The 15,756-nt window shown below is 42.1% G+C and overlaps 1 protein-coding gene across 5 annotated transcripts in view; it reads left to right on the forward strand.

Moving 5' to 3' along the window:
* Nucleotides 1-15,756, forward strand: part of LOC115109404 (myocyte-specific enhancer factor 2A-like) — a 116,468-nt gene that overhangs the window by 28,315 nt on the left and 72,397 nt on the right. For all 5 annotated transcript variants that reach the window (XM_029634251.2, XM_029634250.2, XM_029634248.2 and 2 more), the window contains exon 3: nt 11,284-11,476. In XM_029634251.2, the coding sequence (XP_029490111.1) occupies nt 11,423-11,476 (54 nt within the window). In that variant the 5' untranslated portion in view covers nt 11,284-11,422. The remainder of the gene's footprint in view (nt 1-11,283; nt 11,477-15,756) is intronic.

Raw genomic sequence — 15,756 nt, forward strand, 5'->3', positions numbered from 1 at the left:
TGCCAAAGGGGGCGGTGTTGCAATCTACTGCAGAGATAGCCTGCAGAGTTCTGTCTTACTATCCAGGTCTGTACCAAAACAATTCGAGCTTCTACTTCTAACAATTCACCTTTCCAGAAACAAGTCTCTCACCGGTGCCGCTTGCTAAAGACCACCCTCTGCCCCCAGCTGTGCCCTGGACACCATATGTGAATTGATTGCCCCCCCCCCCCTCCCCCATCAATCTTCTGAGCTCGTGCTGCTAGGTGGACCTAAACGGGGGCATGCTTAACACCCCGGCCATCCTACAATCTAAGCTTGACGCCCTCAATCTCACACAAATTATCAATGAACCTACCAGGTACAACCCCAAATCCGTAAATACGGGCACCCTTATAGATATCATCCTAACTAACTCGCCCTCCAAATACACAATCAGCAATCACTGCCTCATTGCCGGCATCCGTAATGGGTCTGCGGTCAAACGACCACCCCTCATCACTGTCAAACGCTCCCTAAAACACTTCAGCGAACAGGCCTTTCTAATCGACCATGCCGGGGTATCCTGGAATGACATTGACCTCATCCCGTCAGTAGAGGATGTCTGGTTATTCTTTATAAGTGCCTTCCTCACCATCTTAAATAAGCATGCTCCATTCAACAAATGTAGAACTAGGAATAGATATAGCCCTTGGTTCACTCCAGACCTGTCTGCCCTTGACCAGCACAAAAACATCCTGTGGCATTCTCCATTAGCATTGAATAGCCCCCGTGATATGCAACTTTTCAGGGAAGTTAGGAACCAATATACACAGGCAGTTAGGTAAGCTAAGGCTAGCTTTTTCAAACAGAATTTTGCATCCTGTAGTACAAACTCAAAAAAGTTCTGGGACACTGTAAATTCCATGGAGAATCAGAGCACCTCCTCCCAGCTGCCCACTGCACTGAGGCAAGGAAACACTGTCACCACCGATAAATCCACAATAAGTGAGAATTTCAAGAAGCATTTTTCTGTGGCTGGCCATGCTTTCCACCTGGCTACCCCTACCCCGGTCAACAGCCCTGCACTCCCCACAGAAACTCGCCCAAACCTCCCCCACTTCTCCTTAACCCAAATCCAGATAGCTGATGTTCTGAAAGAGCTGCAAAATCTGGACCCCTATAAATCAGCCGGGCTAGAAAATCTGGACCCTCTCTTTCTAAAATGATCTGCAGAAATTATTGCAACCCCTATTACTAGCCTGTTCAACCTCTCTTTAGTATCGTATGAGATTCCCATAGTTTGGAAAGCTGCCGCGGTCATCCCCCTCTTCAAAGGGGGAGACACTCTAGACCCAAACTGCTACAGACCTATATCTATTCTACCCTGCCTTTCTAAGGTCTTTGAATGCCAAGTTAACAGATTACCGACCATTTCGAATCCTACTGTACCTTCTCCGCTATGCAATCTGGTTTCAGAGCTGGTCATGGGTGCACCTCAGCCACGCTCAAGGTCCTAAACGATATCATAACCGCCATCAATAAGAGACATTACTGTGCAGCCGTATTCATCGACCTGGCTAAGGCTTTCGACTCTTTCAATCACAACATTCTTATTGGCAGACTCAACAGCCTTGGTTTCTCAAATGATTGCCTCTCTTGGTTCACCAACTACTTCTCTGATAAGAGTTCAGTATGTCAAATCGGAGGGCCTTTTGTCCGGACCTCTGGGTGCCACAGGGTTCAATTCTCGGGCCGACTCTTCTATGTATACATCAATGATGTCGCTCTCGCTGCTGGTGATTCTTTGATCCACCTCTACGCAGACGACACCATTCTGTATACCTCTGGCCCTTCATTAGACACTGTGTTACCTAACCTCCAGATGAGCTTCAATGCCATACAACTCACCTTCTGTGGCAAGTAAAACTAAATGCATACTCTTCAACCAATCACTACCCGCACCTGCCCGCCCGTCCAGCATCACTACGGTTCTGACTTAGTATATGTGGACAACTACAAATACCTAGGTGACTGGTTATACTGTATGCTCTCCTTCCAGACTCACATTAAACATCTCAAATCCAAAATTAAATCTAGAATCGACTTCCTATTTCGCAACAAAGAATCCTTCACTCATGCTGCCAAGCATACCCTCGTAAAACTGACCATCCTACTGATCCTCGACTTCGGCGATGTCATTTACAAAATAGCCTCCAACACTCTACTCAACAAATTGGATGCAGTCTATCACAGTGCCATCTATTTTGTCACCAAAGCCCCATTTACTACCCTCCAGTATTGGCTGACCCTCGCTTCATACTCGTCGCCAAACCCACTGGCTCCAGGCCTTATCTCAGCTCACTGGTCACCATAGCCGCACCCACCCGTAGCACGCGCTCCAGCAGCACTGGTCACCCCGAAAGCCAATTCTTCCTTTGGCCGCCTATCCTTCCAGCTCTCTGCTGCCAATGACTGGATCGAACTGCAAAAATCTCTGAAGCTGGAGACTCTTACACCCCTCACTAGCTTTAAGCACCAGCTGTCAGAGCAGCTCACAGATCACTGCACCTGTACATAGATCATCTGTAAATAGCTCATCCAATCAACCTCATCCCCATACTGTATTTATTTATTTATTTATTTATATTGCTCTTTTGCACCCCAGTATCTCAACTTGCACATTCATCTTCTGCACATCCTACCATTCCAGTGTTTTAATTGGTATATTGTATTTAATTTGCCACCATAGCCTATTTTTTCCTTACCTCTCTTATCCTACCTCATTTGCACATGCTGTATATAGATTTTTCTACTGTATTATTGATTGTATGTTTGTTTATTCGATGTGTAACTCTGTGTTGTTGTATGTGTCGAACTGCTTTGCTTTATCTTGGCCAGGTCGCAGTTGCAAATGAGAACTTGTTCTCAACTAGCCTACCTGGTTAAATAAAGGTGAAATAAAAAACAAAATAAATAAAACATCACTCAATGTGATTTTAATTTGAAAAGAATAATCCTGAGACTGGTGAAAAAAAAGATGTTGTTAAGAAACTCTCTCACCCATGTTTACACCAATCCAATGCTTTTTAACTGTAGTTAAAAAGTTACAGTGGAAGTCGGGAAGTTTACATACACCTTAGACAACTAAATTTAAACTCAGTTTTTCACAATTCCTGACATTAATCCTAGTAAACATTCTCTGTCGTAGGTCAGTTAGGATCACCACTTTATTTTAAGAATGTGAAATGTCAGAATAATAGTAGAGAGAATGATTTATTTCAGCTTTAATTTCTTTCATCACATTCCTAGTGGGTCAGAAGTTTACATACACTCAATTAGTATTTGGTAGCATTGCCTTTTAATTGTTTTACTTGGGTCAAACGTTTCGGGTAGCCTTCCACAAGCTTCCCACAATAAGTTGGGTGAATTTTGGCCCATTCCTCCAGACAGAGCTGGTGTAACAGGTTTGTAGACCTCCTTGCTTGCACATGCTTTTTCAGTTCTGCCCCCACATTATCTAAATGACTGAGGTCAGGGCTTTGTGATGGTCACTCCAATACCTTGACTTTGTTGTCCTTACGCCATTTTGCCACAACTTTGGAAGTATATTTGGGGTCATTGTCCATTTGGAAGACCCATTTGCAACTCAACTTTAACTTCCTGACTGATGTCTTGAGATGTTGCTTCAAAACATTTTCCTCCCTCGTGACACCATCTATTTTGTGAAGTGCACCAGTCCCTCCTGCAGCAAAGCACCCCCACAACATGATGCTGCCACCCCCGTGCTTCACGCTTGGGATGGTGTTCTTCGGCTTGCAAGCCTTCCCCTTTTTCCTCCAAACATAACGATGGTCTTAATTGCCAAACAGTTCAATTTTTGTGTCATCAGACCAGAGGACATTTCTCCAAAAAGTATGATCTTTGTCCCCATGTGCAGTTGCAAAACGTAGTCTGGCTTTTTATGGCGGTATTGGAGCAGTGGCTTCTTCCTTGCTGTGCGGCCTTTCAGATTATGTCGATATAGGACAAATTTTACTGTGGATATAGATACTTTTGTACCTCTTTCCTCCAGTATCTTCACAAGGTCCTTTGCTGTTGTTCTGGGATTGATTTGCACTTTTCACATGAAAGTACGTTCATCTCTAGGAGACAGAACGTGTCTCCTTCCTGAGTGGTATGACGGCTATGTGGTTCCATGGTGTTTATACTTGCGTTCTATTGTTTGTACAGATGAACGTGGTACTTCCAGGCATTTGGAAATTGCTCCCAAGGATGAACCAGACTTGTAGAGGTCAACAATTTTTTTATGGGGTCTTGGCTGATTTCTTTTGATTTTCCCATGATGTCAAGCAAAGAGTACCTGAGTTTGAAGGTAGGCCTTGAAATACATCCACAGGTGCGCCTCCAATTGACTCAAATGATGTAAATTAGCCTATCAGTAGCTTCTAAAGCCATGAAATAATCTTTTGGAATTTTCCAAGATGATTAAAGGCGCAGTCAACTGTGTATGTAAACTTCTGACCTACTGGAATTGTGATGCAGTGAATTATAAGTGAAATAATCTGTCTGTAAACAATTGTTGGAAAAATGACTTGTGTCATGCACAAAGTATATGTCCTAACCGACTTGCCAAAACTATAGTTTGTTAACAAGAAATTTGTGGAGTGGTTGAAAAGCGAGTTTTAATGACTCCAACCTAGGTGTATTTAAACTTCCGACTTCAACTGTAGATAGTAGGGCTGGGAATTGCCAGGGACCTCATGATATGATATTATCACGATACTTAGGTGCCAAGTTGATATGTATTGCGATTCTCACAATTCTATGTATATTGCGATTCGAGACTGCGATTTTACTTCCGATTTGATGTTCCAAACATATTTCTCACTATACAGTATGTCTTCTGCAGAGAGACAAACGAGAACATGAGAAAATGAGTTTTGATCAGTGATGGAAATTAAAGTGCTGAAAACATGTTGGCTCATTATTTAAAAAGAGGATGGAGAACAAGATTTAGGTTGAAAATACAGAAGTTTAGGTGCATGTACAGCCAACTAGCGCTAGCCATTGGTGTAGTGGTGCCTGGAGAAGTGGGTATACTCTAATTTTGCCAAATTCTTTCCAAATGGCACCCCTGGCAAAGGAAAGGCACCCTGTGTGAAAAATTATATGAGAAACAGTGACATACACTCTGAATGACCTAAAATGATGAATCCCATATCTTTCCCAGTCAGGCCAACCCAAGCTGTTCTGTGCAGTAGGCTCATTCTGTAGTAGGCCTACGATTGAAACAGATAAACTGAAGACAGTCAGGCCAACCCAAGCTGTTCTGTGCAGTAGGCTCATTCTGTAGTAGGCCTACTATTGAAACAGATAAACTGAAGACAGTCAGGCCAACCCAAGCTGTTCTGTGCAGTATAATCATTCTGTAGTAGGCCTACTATTGAAACAGATAAACTGAAGACAGTCAGGCCAAGCTGTTCCAGTAGCTCATTCTGTTCTGTGCAGTAGGCTCATTCTGTAGTAGGTGAAACAGACCTGCTGTTCTGTGCAAACTGAGAAGACAGTCAGGCCAACCCAAGCTGTTCTGGCTCATTCTGTAGTAGGCCTACTATTGAAACAGATAAACTGAAGACAGTCAGGCCAACCCAAGCTGTTCTGTGCAGTAGAATCATTCTGTAGTAGGCCTACTATTGAAACAGATAAACTGAAGACAGTCAGGCCAACCCAAGCTGTTCTGTGCAGTAGGCTCATTCTGTAGTAGGCCTACTATTGAAACAGATAAACTGAAGACAGTCAGGCCAACCCAAGCTGTTCTGTGCAGTAGAATCATTCTGTAGTAGGCCTACTATTGAAACAGATAAACTGAAGACAGTCAGGCCAACCCAAGCTGTTCTGTGCAGTAATTCTGTAGGCCTACTATTGAAACAGATAAACTGAAGACAGTCAGGCCAACCCAAGCTGTTCTGTGCTGTTCTGTAGGCCTACAGTAGGCTCATTCTGTAGTAGGCCTACTATTGAAACAGATAAACTGAAGACAGTCAGGCCAACCCAAGCTGTTCTGTGCAGTAGGCTCATTCTGTAGTAGGCCTACTATTGAAACAGATAAACTGAAGATAGTCAGGCCAACCCAAGCTGTTCTGTGCAGTAGGCTCATTCTGTAGTAGGCCAGTACTCATTAGGAAACAGATAAACTGAAGACAGTCAGGCCAACCCAAGCTGTTCTGTGCAGTAGAATCATTCTGTAGTAGGCCTACTATTGAAACAGATAAACTGAAGACAGTCAGGCCAAGCTGTTCTGTGCAGTAGGCTCATTCTGTGTAGGCCTACTATTGAAACAGATAAACTGAAGACAGTCAAGCTGTTCTGTGCAGTAGGCTCATTCTAGTAGGCCTACTATTGAAACAGATAAACTCAGTCAGGCCAACCAAGCTGTTCTGTGCAGTAGAATCATTCTGTAGTTCTATTGAAACAGATAGACAGTCAGGCCAACCCAAGCTGTTCTGGCTAGGCTCATTCTGTAGTAGGCCTACTATTGCCTGAAGACAGTATTGAAACTATTGAAACAGATAAACTGAAGACAGTCAGGCCAACTGTTCCAAGCTGTTCTGAAGACAGTCAGCCAACCCAAGTGCTCATTCTGTAGTAGGCCTACTATTGAAACAGATAAACTGAAGACAGTCAGGCCAACCCAAGCTGTTCTGTGCAGTAGGCTCATTCTGTAGTAGGCCTACTATTGAAACAGATAAACTGAAGACAGTCAGGCCAACCCAAGCTGTTCTGTGCAGTAGGCTCATTCTGTAGTAGGCCTACTATTGAAACAGATAAACTGAAGACAGTCAGGCCAACCCAAGCTGTTCTGTGCAGTAGGCTCATTCTGTAGTAGGCATACTATTGAAACAGATAAACTGAAGACAGTCAGGCCAACCTAAGCTGTTCTGTGCAGTAGGCTCATTCTGTAGTAGGCCTACTATTGAAACAGATAAACTCAGTCATATTTTACCACATTTTTTCATTCTTAGTCACACTTTCTTTGTTTTACAGAAAAACATCAAATTATGTATGTATGTTCTAAGTCCATAACAATGCTTAAACCACACTTGAGGGTAGTTACCATTTTATTCCAGGCACATAGTACTATTGTTTGATTAGTAGTGTTTCTTTAGCTCAAAATATCATTATTATTTAACATTTAACTGAGAACGTTTTTGGGAGTCTTTCCATCTACCAGAAGACAGTTAAGCCTATCATTACCATGGCTATATCTTTCTTGTTCCTTAATTGTCTGAAACCTGAATGTTTTACCTCATTAGGAGGCATGTTTTACCTTGCTTCAAAGTAACATATAGACTAAATCCCACCGTAGAAACATGGAGGCAATTATTTTTATAAAGACTTACACATATGTGTTGTCCTGTTCATTTAGTTTTCTTTAAACTTCCTTTCATTGTCTAGCAGCCAAAGGCATTATCCTAATCAAATTGGCAACCCATGATAGTTGCATCTCTAAGTCCCCCCTCTTTCTAACACATATTTCCATCTCTGTCCATGAAACCACTTGCATGTGCGGTGCACATTTTAGAACAGTGGTTTGCTGCAAATTGCATTTTGGAACATTCACTCGTAGGCCTACTGCCGTGTGTACATTGCATTGCTGCGCCTAAAATGTGAAAAAAGTATAGTTTTTCAACATGATAAGCCAAACATTCCGGCCTGTTCCATCAGCTCTATTAATTGATAGGCCACATATCTCCACTACACTACTTTAATCCCCTCTGCTGCCTCGGCCCTGCCCTGCTCTGCTCTGTCACCCAACAAGATTAGGACAGGTCTCACAGTCAAGACTATAACTCTGCTCTCTACCTACCTAACTCTTACACCTGTTCACTTCACATCCATCAAGCAGTTAACCAACCCAAAAGCATTTCTTTTAGTTTAGTTATGGATGAAGTTTAACTTAATTTTTACTTTGAATTTGATTGTGTAGGCAGTTATGTGAAAAGGTTTAAAACAGTAAATTAAAACAGTAAAGGTGTTGATTGTCTGTCTCCCATCTGGTTTCTCTTTTGGGGCAGCAGATAGCCAAGTGGTTAGAGCGTTGGGCCAGTAACCGAAAGGTTGCTGGATCGAATCCCTGAGCTGTCAAGGTAAAAATATGTTGTTCTGCACTTGACCAAGACATTGTAAATAAGAATCTGTCCTTAAGTGACTTGCCTAGTTAAAAAAATGTAAAGTATGCCTTAACATTCACCAGTTATTATGTGTTGATTTTACATTGGGATTCACAACACCTTTTATTAGGATAAAATTGGTCTGCATTTTTGTAATGGCAAACAACTTGTACTGTGTTAATTATTACTCTCATTCAAGTAAAATGATGCAAGTCAATCTAGGTTTACAGATAGAATAAGGAAATATATTTATTCAGAGTGGCTGTACCAAGCGGAGTGTAGCACACCTGGTGTCTGAGGGGCCTCAGCTTGTCATCTCATATTTATGTAACAGAAATGTCATGACACAAGGCATTACACCACAAGAACCTGCACTGTCCTGCACTGCTATGACATATCCTCTCACAGTTTAGAGACATGGTGGAATGTGTGTGTTTTACTGGCAATAGATTCAGGCCTACTGTACAATTGTACAATACAGTGTCAAGACAAGCAAGATAACTTACTTTCAAAGTAAGAGACAGACAGACAAACACTCATATAGACACACCAGTAGAAAAAGTGTCAGTATGAGTATTTGGAAACGGTGAATGAAAAAGTACACTCGTTCTCACTGGTGTGTTGTGATGTGGTTTAGGGAAATTCTTAATGGGTTTTTACGTGGTTAGTTTCCTTACTGTGGACAGCCATGCGTGGGTTGTTGGCTCGGTGAACTCATGTTGAGTTTGCCTAACAGTGGAGGTTAGATTCAGACAGCCAGACACTATAATGCCAGTGTCACAAACCCCCAAATTACTGTATGCAACTGGAACTGGCCATTTCTGGTCCCATGATGTTAGTCAGCTCTCAAGTGTAACCACACAGTAGTCTGTAATGCTGACTGTATCTCTGGACGTGGGCTGAATACTCTAACGTTAACTTTATTCAGAGGTTCTGCTCTATGGTGAAATGTAGTTGTATATGCATTTTTTTTGTGTGTCAGTGATGAATGCTCCTCCAGGGAGAGGTATATACAGTGCCTTCGGAAAGTATTCAGACCCCTTCAAATTTTCCACATTTTGTTAGGTTATAGTCTTATTCCAAAATGTATTAAATAGTTTCTTCCCCCTCATCAATCTACTCACATTAGCCCATAATGACAAAGCAAAAACTGTTGTTGTTTTAAAAAAACATTTTTGCTAATTTATTACAAATAAAAAAACTGAAATATCACATTTACATAAGTATTCAGACCCTTTACTCAGTACTTTGTTGAAGCACCTTTGGCAGCGATTACAGCATCAATTCTTCTTGGGTACGACGCTAGAAGCTTGGCACACCTGTATTTGGGGAGTTTCTCCCATTCTTCTCTGCAAATCCTCTCAAGCTCTGTCAGGTTGGATGGAGAATGTTGCTGCACAGCTATTTTCAGGTCTCTCCAGAGATGTTCGATCGGGTTCAAGTCCAGGCTCTGGCTGGGCCACTCAAGGACATTCAGAGGCTTGTCCCGAAGCTACTCCCGGACTGTCTTGGCTCTGTGCTTAGGGTCGTTGTCCTGTTGGAAGGTGAACCTTCGCCGAAGGTCTGAGGTCCTGAGCGCTCTGGAGCAGGTTTTCATCAAGGATCTCTCTGTACTTTGCTCCATTCATCTTTGCCTCGATCCTGACTAGTCTTCCAGTCCCTGCCGCTGAAAAACATCCAAACAGCATGATTCTGCTACAACCATGCTTCACCGTAGGGATGGTGCCAGGTTTCCTCCAGACGTTTCCTCCAGACGTGACTCTTGGCATTCAGGCTAAAGAGTTCAATCTTGGTTTCATCAGGTCTGAGAAGTTTTGGTGGTAAAGAGTTCAATCTTGGTTTTTCTCATGGTCTGATAATCTTTATGTGCCTTTTGGCTTCCGTCTGGCCACTCTAGCATAAAGGCCTGATTGAATGCTGCAGAGATGGTTGTCGTTCTTGAAAGTTCTCCCATCTCTACAGAGGAGCTCTAGAGTTTTGTCAGAGTGACCATCGGGTTCTTGGTCACCTCCCTGACCAAGGCCCTTTCCTCCAATAGCTCAATTTGGCAGGGCATCCAGCTCTCGGAAGAGTCTAGGTGGTTCCAAAAAAATGTCAATTTAAGAATGATGGAGGCCACTGTGTTTTTGGGGACCTTCAATGCTGCAGAAATTTGGAAAAAGTCAAGGGGTCTGAATACTTTCCGAAGGCACTGTATTTCCCTTAGATCAGAGGAGCAGCTAGAGGGCAGAGTTCATAAGGCCTGCTGAAGTCTGAACCAGTCGCCAGGTTGGCAGGTTACAGAGCACCTCACGTGGGAACTACCTCATCCACCTCAGAGGATTTAAACCTGAGGATGTCAACCTGAGACTAGGTGCACTCTTAATCATCTTAAGAGCAAAGCTGGGAGCAGCCTGGGTCAGATAAGGAAGAGTGAAGCAGAAGTATATTAGTTAAAGCTCTGTGATTCTGTCGTCCTGTTACTGGTTGTTAGGCTTTAAGATCGAAGAAAGATAAACCCAGTAGAAATGTACTTGGTTGGGAGTCATAAATGGCAAGGTGCACTTCAATAACAGCTCAATGCAGTAATTTCTCACTTCAAATGGAAAACATCATTTCACAATTAAGTTTAAAATGCTTTTGAAAGTCTTTTCATTGGTTCTGAATCAGGCCTATTCAACACTAAGGACATATCAATTGCATTTAGCATTTTCTAAGCAGTTTCCCCTTAAAGTCTGACGTGTTCTGCCAGTGGCTCCAGCTGCTGTGTAAGTGCATGTGGAGAGATAAGGAGACATCATGTTCTCCGGTCATTCTCAGATTCTCTCTGTATGTGTCAGGGAATGGAATACAGACTCCTTGGCTGCTTTGATGTGCCTGAGAAGAGATCACTCAGTGTTATGTTAGCTTCCGAGTGGTGCAGTGGTCTAAGGCACTGCATATGAGTGCTACAGGGGTCACTAAAGACCCTGGTTCGATCCTGGCCTGTATCATAACCGGCCGTGATCAGGAGTCCCATAGTACGGCACACACTTGGCCCAGCGTTGCCTGGGGTAGGCTGTCATTGTAAAAATAAGAATTTGTTCTGTACTGACTTGCCTGGTTAAATAAAACAAATATGTTGTTCTTTCCTCTTTCTTTCTATCTCTCTCTCTCTCTTTCTCTCCTGCAGATTGTGGTGTGGTCACAAGAAGGACAGAGTAAAACCGAGTAGAGTGTTGTACAATGTGCTAGGAGTGAAGGAAAGAAGACAAGCTCTGTTGTTTTTCTGATATTCTTGAGGTGTCAGAGAGACCAAACAGGACGCAGAGATGGGCCGGAAGAAGATACAGATCACGAGGATCATGGATGAGAGGAACAGGCAGGTCAGTGTCATCCCCATCCCCCCTACCCTCCACTCAACATAAAGAAGCCTCTCTCTCTCTTGCCACACAGGCTAATGGCAGTAGGTTATTGTTGCCCTGTATGGAGTTGAAAACAGGAGTTAAGTTCTCACCACTTAACCACCTGTTTTGAATTCTTGACAGGGACTCAGAGTGCCTACTGACAACACAGGACCAGGCATGTGCACAGATAGGGTTATACCTATGCAGAACACATGCCCCTTTGCCCTCCCACTCACCAAGTGCCCTTTTGGGTGGGGGTATACCATTTTTTTGTAAACAGTTTTTGTTGTTGTTGTTCTGAACCCACTGCCCGCAAGTCGTTGTGACATTGTCAAGTTCGCCACGAAATGCATCAGTGATTCGTATTTTCCAGAAACGGCACAGGAATGCACGTCTGTGTGTATGTGTGCGGTGCGCACGTAACAATTTTCTGGTAGAGATGGAAAGGCTTTCCCAAAAACCTTTTCAATTAAAATGTTAACTACAATGTAGCCTATGCCTACCTGACAGAATGATATTATGATAATTTAAATGAATCTAGTGGCCATTTGTTTTGCAAACTCTGCAATCACATGAGTCTACAGAAACACCACTAACCAAACAACGGTCTCTTCCTGGTTCGCATTAAAGGGTGACTACACACAAAACTTTAAATGTTTCATTTTTCCCTAACCTCAAAAGTGGTTTCCTGTTGTGGTGTAAACATTGTTGTGGATTTAGAACATTCAATTAGTTTTTTGTGAACGGAACTGGGAAAAATGGAAAAGAGAATTTATGAAAAGAACTATACGGAATCAGGCAAAATTAGGACAGGTGGAAGGGATGTATCTACTTGGGTAGGGGCTCTATGATTGGCTGAGGGGGACACAGGAAGAGGAAGTGTTTGGGGCTGGTGATGTCACAATCTTCTCATCCAATGGCAAGGAAGGATGGGCTCTGAGGTTGACTTTTTTGGGGGAGAGACAGGTAACTATCTCACCAATGTCTATCCATTAATTTCTCTGTCTCATGTTCTATTGCTCTGGCTCTCCCTTTTCCCAGAGTTTACTTCTCTCTTCTGGGGGTCGTAGAGAAAAACGGAGAACACCATCTTGTAGGTCAGACCATACTGACGCTACATACATTTCCATGATAAAATACATTTTCAGGATGTCTCATGGTGTTAAAAAACACAGCTCTAGCTTTGCCACCTTTCACTGTAGATGCGTAAGTGCGACACTGGCGAATGGAAAAAAACAGATATCTCTAGCTTAAACTGACATATTTTGGTGGGGATTTTTTGTTATGTAACTTAGATTGATGCACCGGTGCGTCAATCAACTCTAGGGGGTTAAAATGACAGATTTTTATAGGGATTTTTTTATTATGCTAATTTGATTTCCGCGATGGCACGGACATCGACCTTAAAGGGTTAACATGATTTTTTTTAATGACTACCTATCTCTGTACCCAGCACATACAATTATCTGTAATGTCCCGCAGTCGAGCAGTGAATTTCAAACACAGATTCAACCACAAATGCCAGGGAGGTATTCCAATGCCTCGCAAAGAGCCTCCTTCCTTGGCCTCCAACTGCTCTTAAACGCTAGTAAAACTAAATGCATGCTCTTCAACCGATTGCTGCCCGCACCCGCCTGCCTAGCATCACTACTCTGGATGGTTCTGATTTAGAATATGTGGACAACTATAAATACCTAGGTGTCTGGCTAGACTGTAAACTCTCCTTCCAGACTCATATTAAGCATCTTACAATCCAAAATTACATCTAGAATTGGCTTCCCATTTCGCAACAAAGCCTCCTTTCACTCATGCTGCCAAACATACCCTCGTAAAACTGACTATCCTGATGATCCTTGACTTCGGCGATGTCATTTACCTGTGCTTAGCTCCCTTCCATTTATTTTTTATCCTGAAAAACTGCCCAGTCAACGATTACAAGTATACCCATAACATGATGCAGCCACCACTATGCTTGAAAATATGGAGAGTGGTACTCAGTAATGTGTTGTTTTGGATTTGCCACAAACATAACTATTTCTATTCAGGACAAAAAGTTAATTGCTTTGCCACATTTGTTGCAGTATTTCTTTAGTGCCTTGCTGCAAACAGGATGCATGTTTTGGAATATTTTTATTCTGTACATGCTTCCTTCTTTTCACTCAGTCAATTAGGTTAGTATTGTAGAGTAACTACAATGTTGTTGCTCCATCCTCAGTTTTCTCCTATCACAACCAATGAAATCTTGAACTGTTTTAAAGTCGCCTTTGGCACAGTGGAGGCACTGTGCTATGAGGGAGGAATAATATATATTTTTATGAGCATGGCCTTATTTCTATTACAGGATGTTGGATGACTGACATTCATATTCCATTCACCCAGTTCAATGTAGCATTGATAGGTTTAGGCTACTACATTATACTCTAATTTTCCCCATACCCATCTTGAGGTTGCTACAACCAAGCCTATGAATGAAAGTTTACACTGTAGGTGCACACAGGTTGAGAGAAAAATATGAGCTGACAGACAGTGACTGATGGATAGACTGTGACACATTCAGTACTGCGTTGCACACTCTTGCCTGCATCTAGCTTATCTAGGGTGTAATCATTAGTTCAACAGTTGCAAACAAGAGTTTCTATTGGACAAATTCAGGTATTTTTATCCTCATTTCGTTTTCTTCCGTTTAATAAACGTTTTTCAACAGAATCGTTGGAAGGAATACACCCCTGATCGCGCCTAAATACAGTTCACTTTCATAGCTGCCACATTGTATTCCTTCTAGGCACTCTCCTCCTCTCACCTTTTACATTTGTTTGTGGACTTCAATGCACAAGACATCAGCTGTATGTGACCAGAAAAAGAAAAACATGTCATAACCCCCTCACGCAGCCTACATCGTTGTCCCAATATTAGCTAAAGTAACGTCCTAGTCAACATAGCTAATAGAACTAATGAGTTAGTAAAACCCGCTACAATCATGCAGAAACGTTACAGTGTATAGTCAGCAAGCAGTTTACCAGTTATACCGGCAGGCCCCTGTGGCAATACATTAATAAAACCAAAAGCTTACCTTGATTTGGATGAGTTCCAATGTTGTGTTGGATAGTCATAGCCAGCTAGCTAACATAGCATCCCTCTGTTGAGTAGGCTAAACAAGCCATCTGCATTTGCTAGCTAAGTAAGTGAAACTGAAAGTGAAAAAATTTACAATCTCTCTCTCTTGCTTCACCTTCGTTTTTGATGAAATGAATTTGTTGAACTGTTCAACTATTGTCTTTCTCGCTCTATGAGTCAACTACTCACCACCTTTTATGCACTGCAGTGCTAGCTAGCTGTAGCTTATGCTTTCAAGTTTCGAAGTTCATCAAAGGTAAACGATTTAATTTGATTGCTTTTCTGATTTCCGTGACAAGGTTGCCTGCTGCTAGCAAGGCATAATGCTATGCTAGGCTATGATAAACTTACACACATGCTTGTCTAGCGTTGGCTGTAAAGCATATTTTGAAAATCTGAGATGACAGGGTGATTAACAAAAGGCTTAGCTGTGTTCCAATATATTTCACTTGTGATTTTCATGAATAGGAATATTTTCTAGGAAGATTTATGTCCGTTGCGTTATGCTAATTCGTGTCAGGCGATGATTACGCTCCCGGATCCGGGTTTGAGAGTCACAAGAAGTTAATAACCCTTAATAAAGAGTTGCAGTCTGTTTTGGAATGGGTTGGCAGTAATAAACAGGTCCTGAAACTCAAAAAGGGGTCTTTTCACAGTACCCAAATCCAGAACAAATTCAAGAAAGCGTACAGTATTATAAAGAACCATTATTTCATGGAACTCCGTTTCATCTCATATTGCTCAAATAAACAGCAAACCTGGTTTCAAAAAACAGATAAAGCAACACTTCACGGCACAACGCCTCTCCCCTATTTGACCTAGATAGTTTGTGTGTATGCATTGATATATATAGGCTACGTGTGCCTTTCATTTTTTTTTATGTAGTTCTGTCCTTGAGCTGTTCTTGTCTATTCATTTTCTGTATTATGTTTCATGTTTTGTGTGGACCCCAGAAAGAGTTGCTGTTGCTTTTGCAACAGCTAATGGAGATCCTAATAAAATACCAAATACATAAATTATCAACGTCAATGATCAGCTGATTGCCCACCCTTATTTCCCAATGTCAATCATGTCTTAGGAGGCACTGTAAATAATAGCTTGCTTACAATTTGTGTTTTGTTGCAGAAATAAATACGCTTATACTC

The sequence above is a fragment of the Oncorhynchus nerka genome, linkage group LG25 (assembly GCF_034236695.1).
Source record: "Oncorhynchus nerka isolate Pitt River linkage group LG25, Oner_Uvic_2.0, whole genome shotgun sequence".
Lineage (NCBI taxonomy): Eukaryota > Metazoa > Chordata > Actinopteri > Salmoniformes > Salmonidae > Oncorhynchus > Oncorhynchus nerka.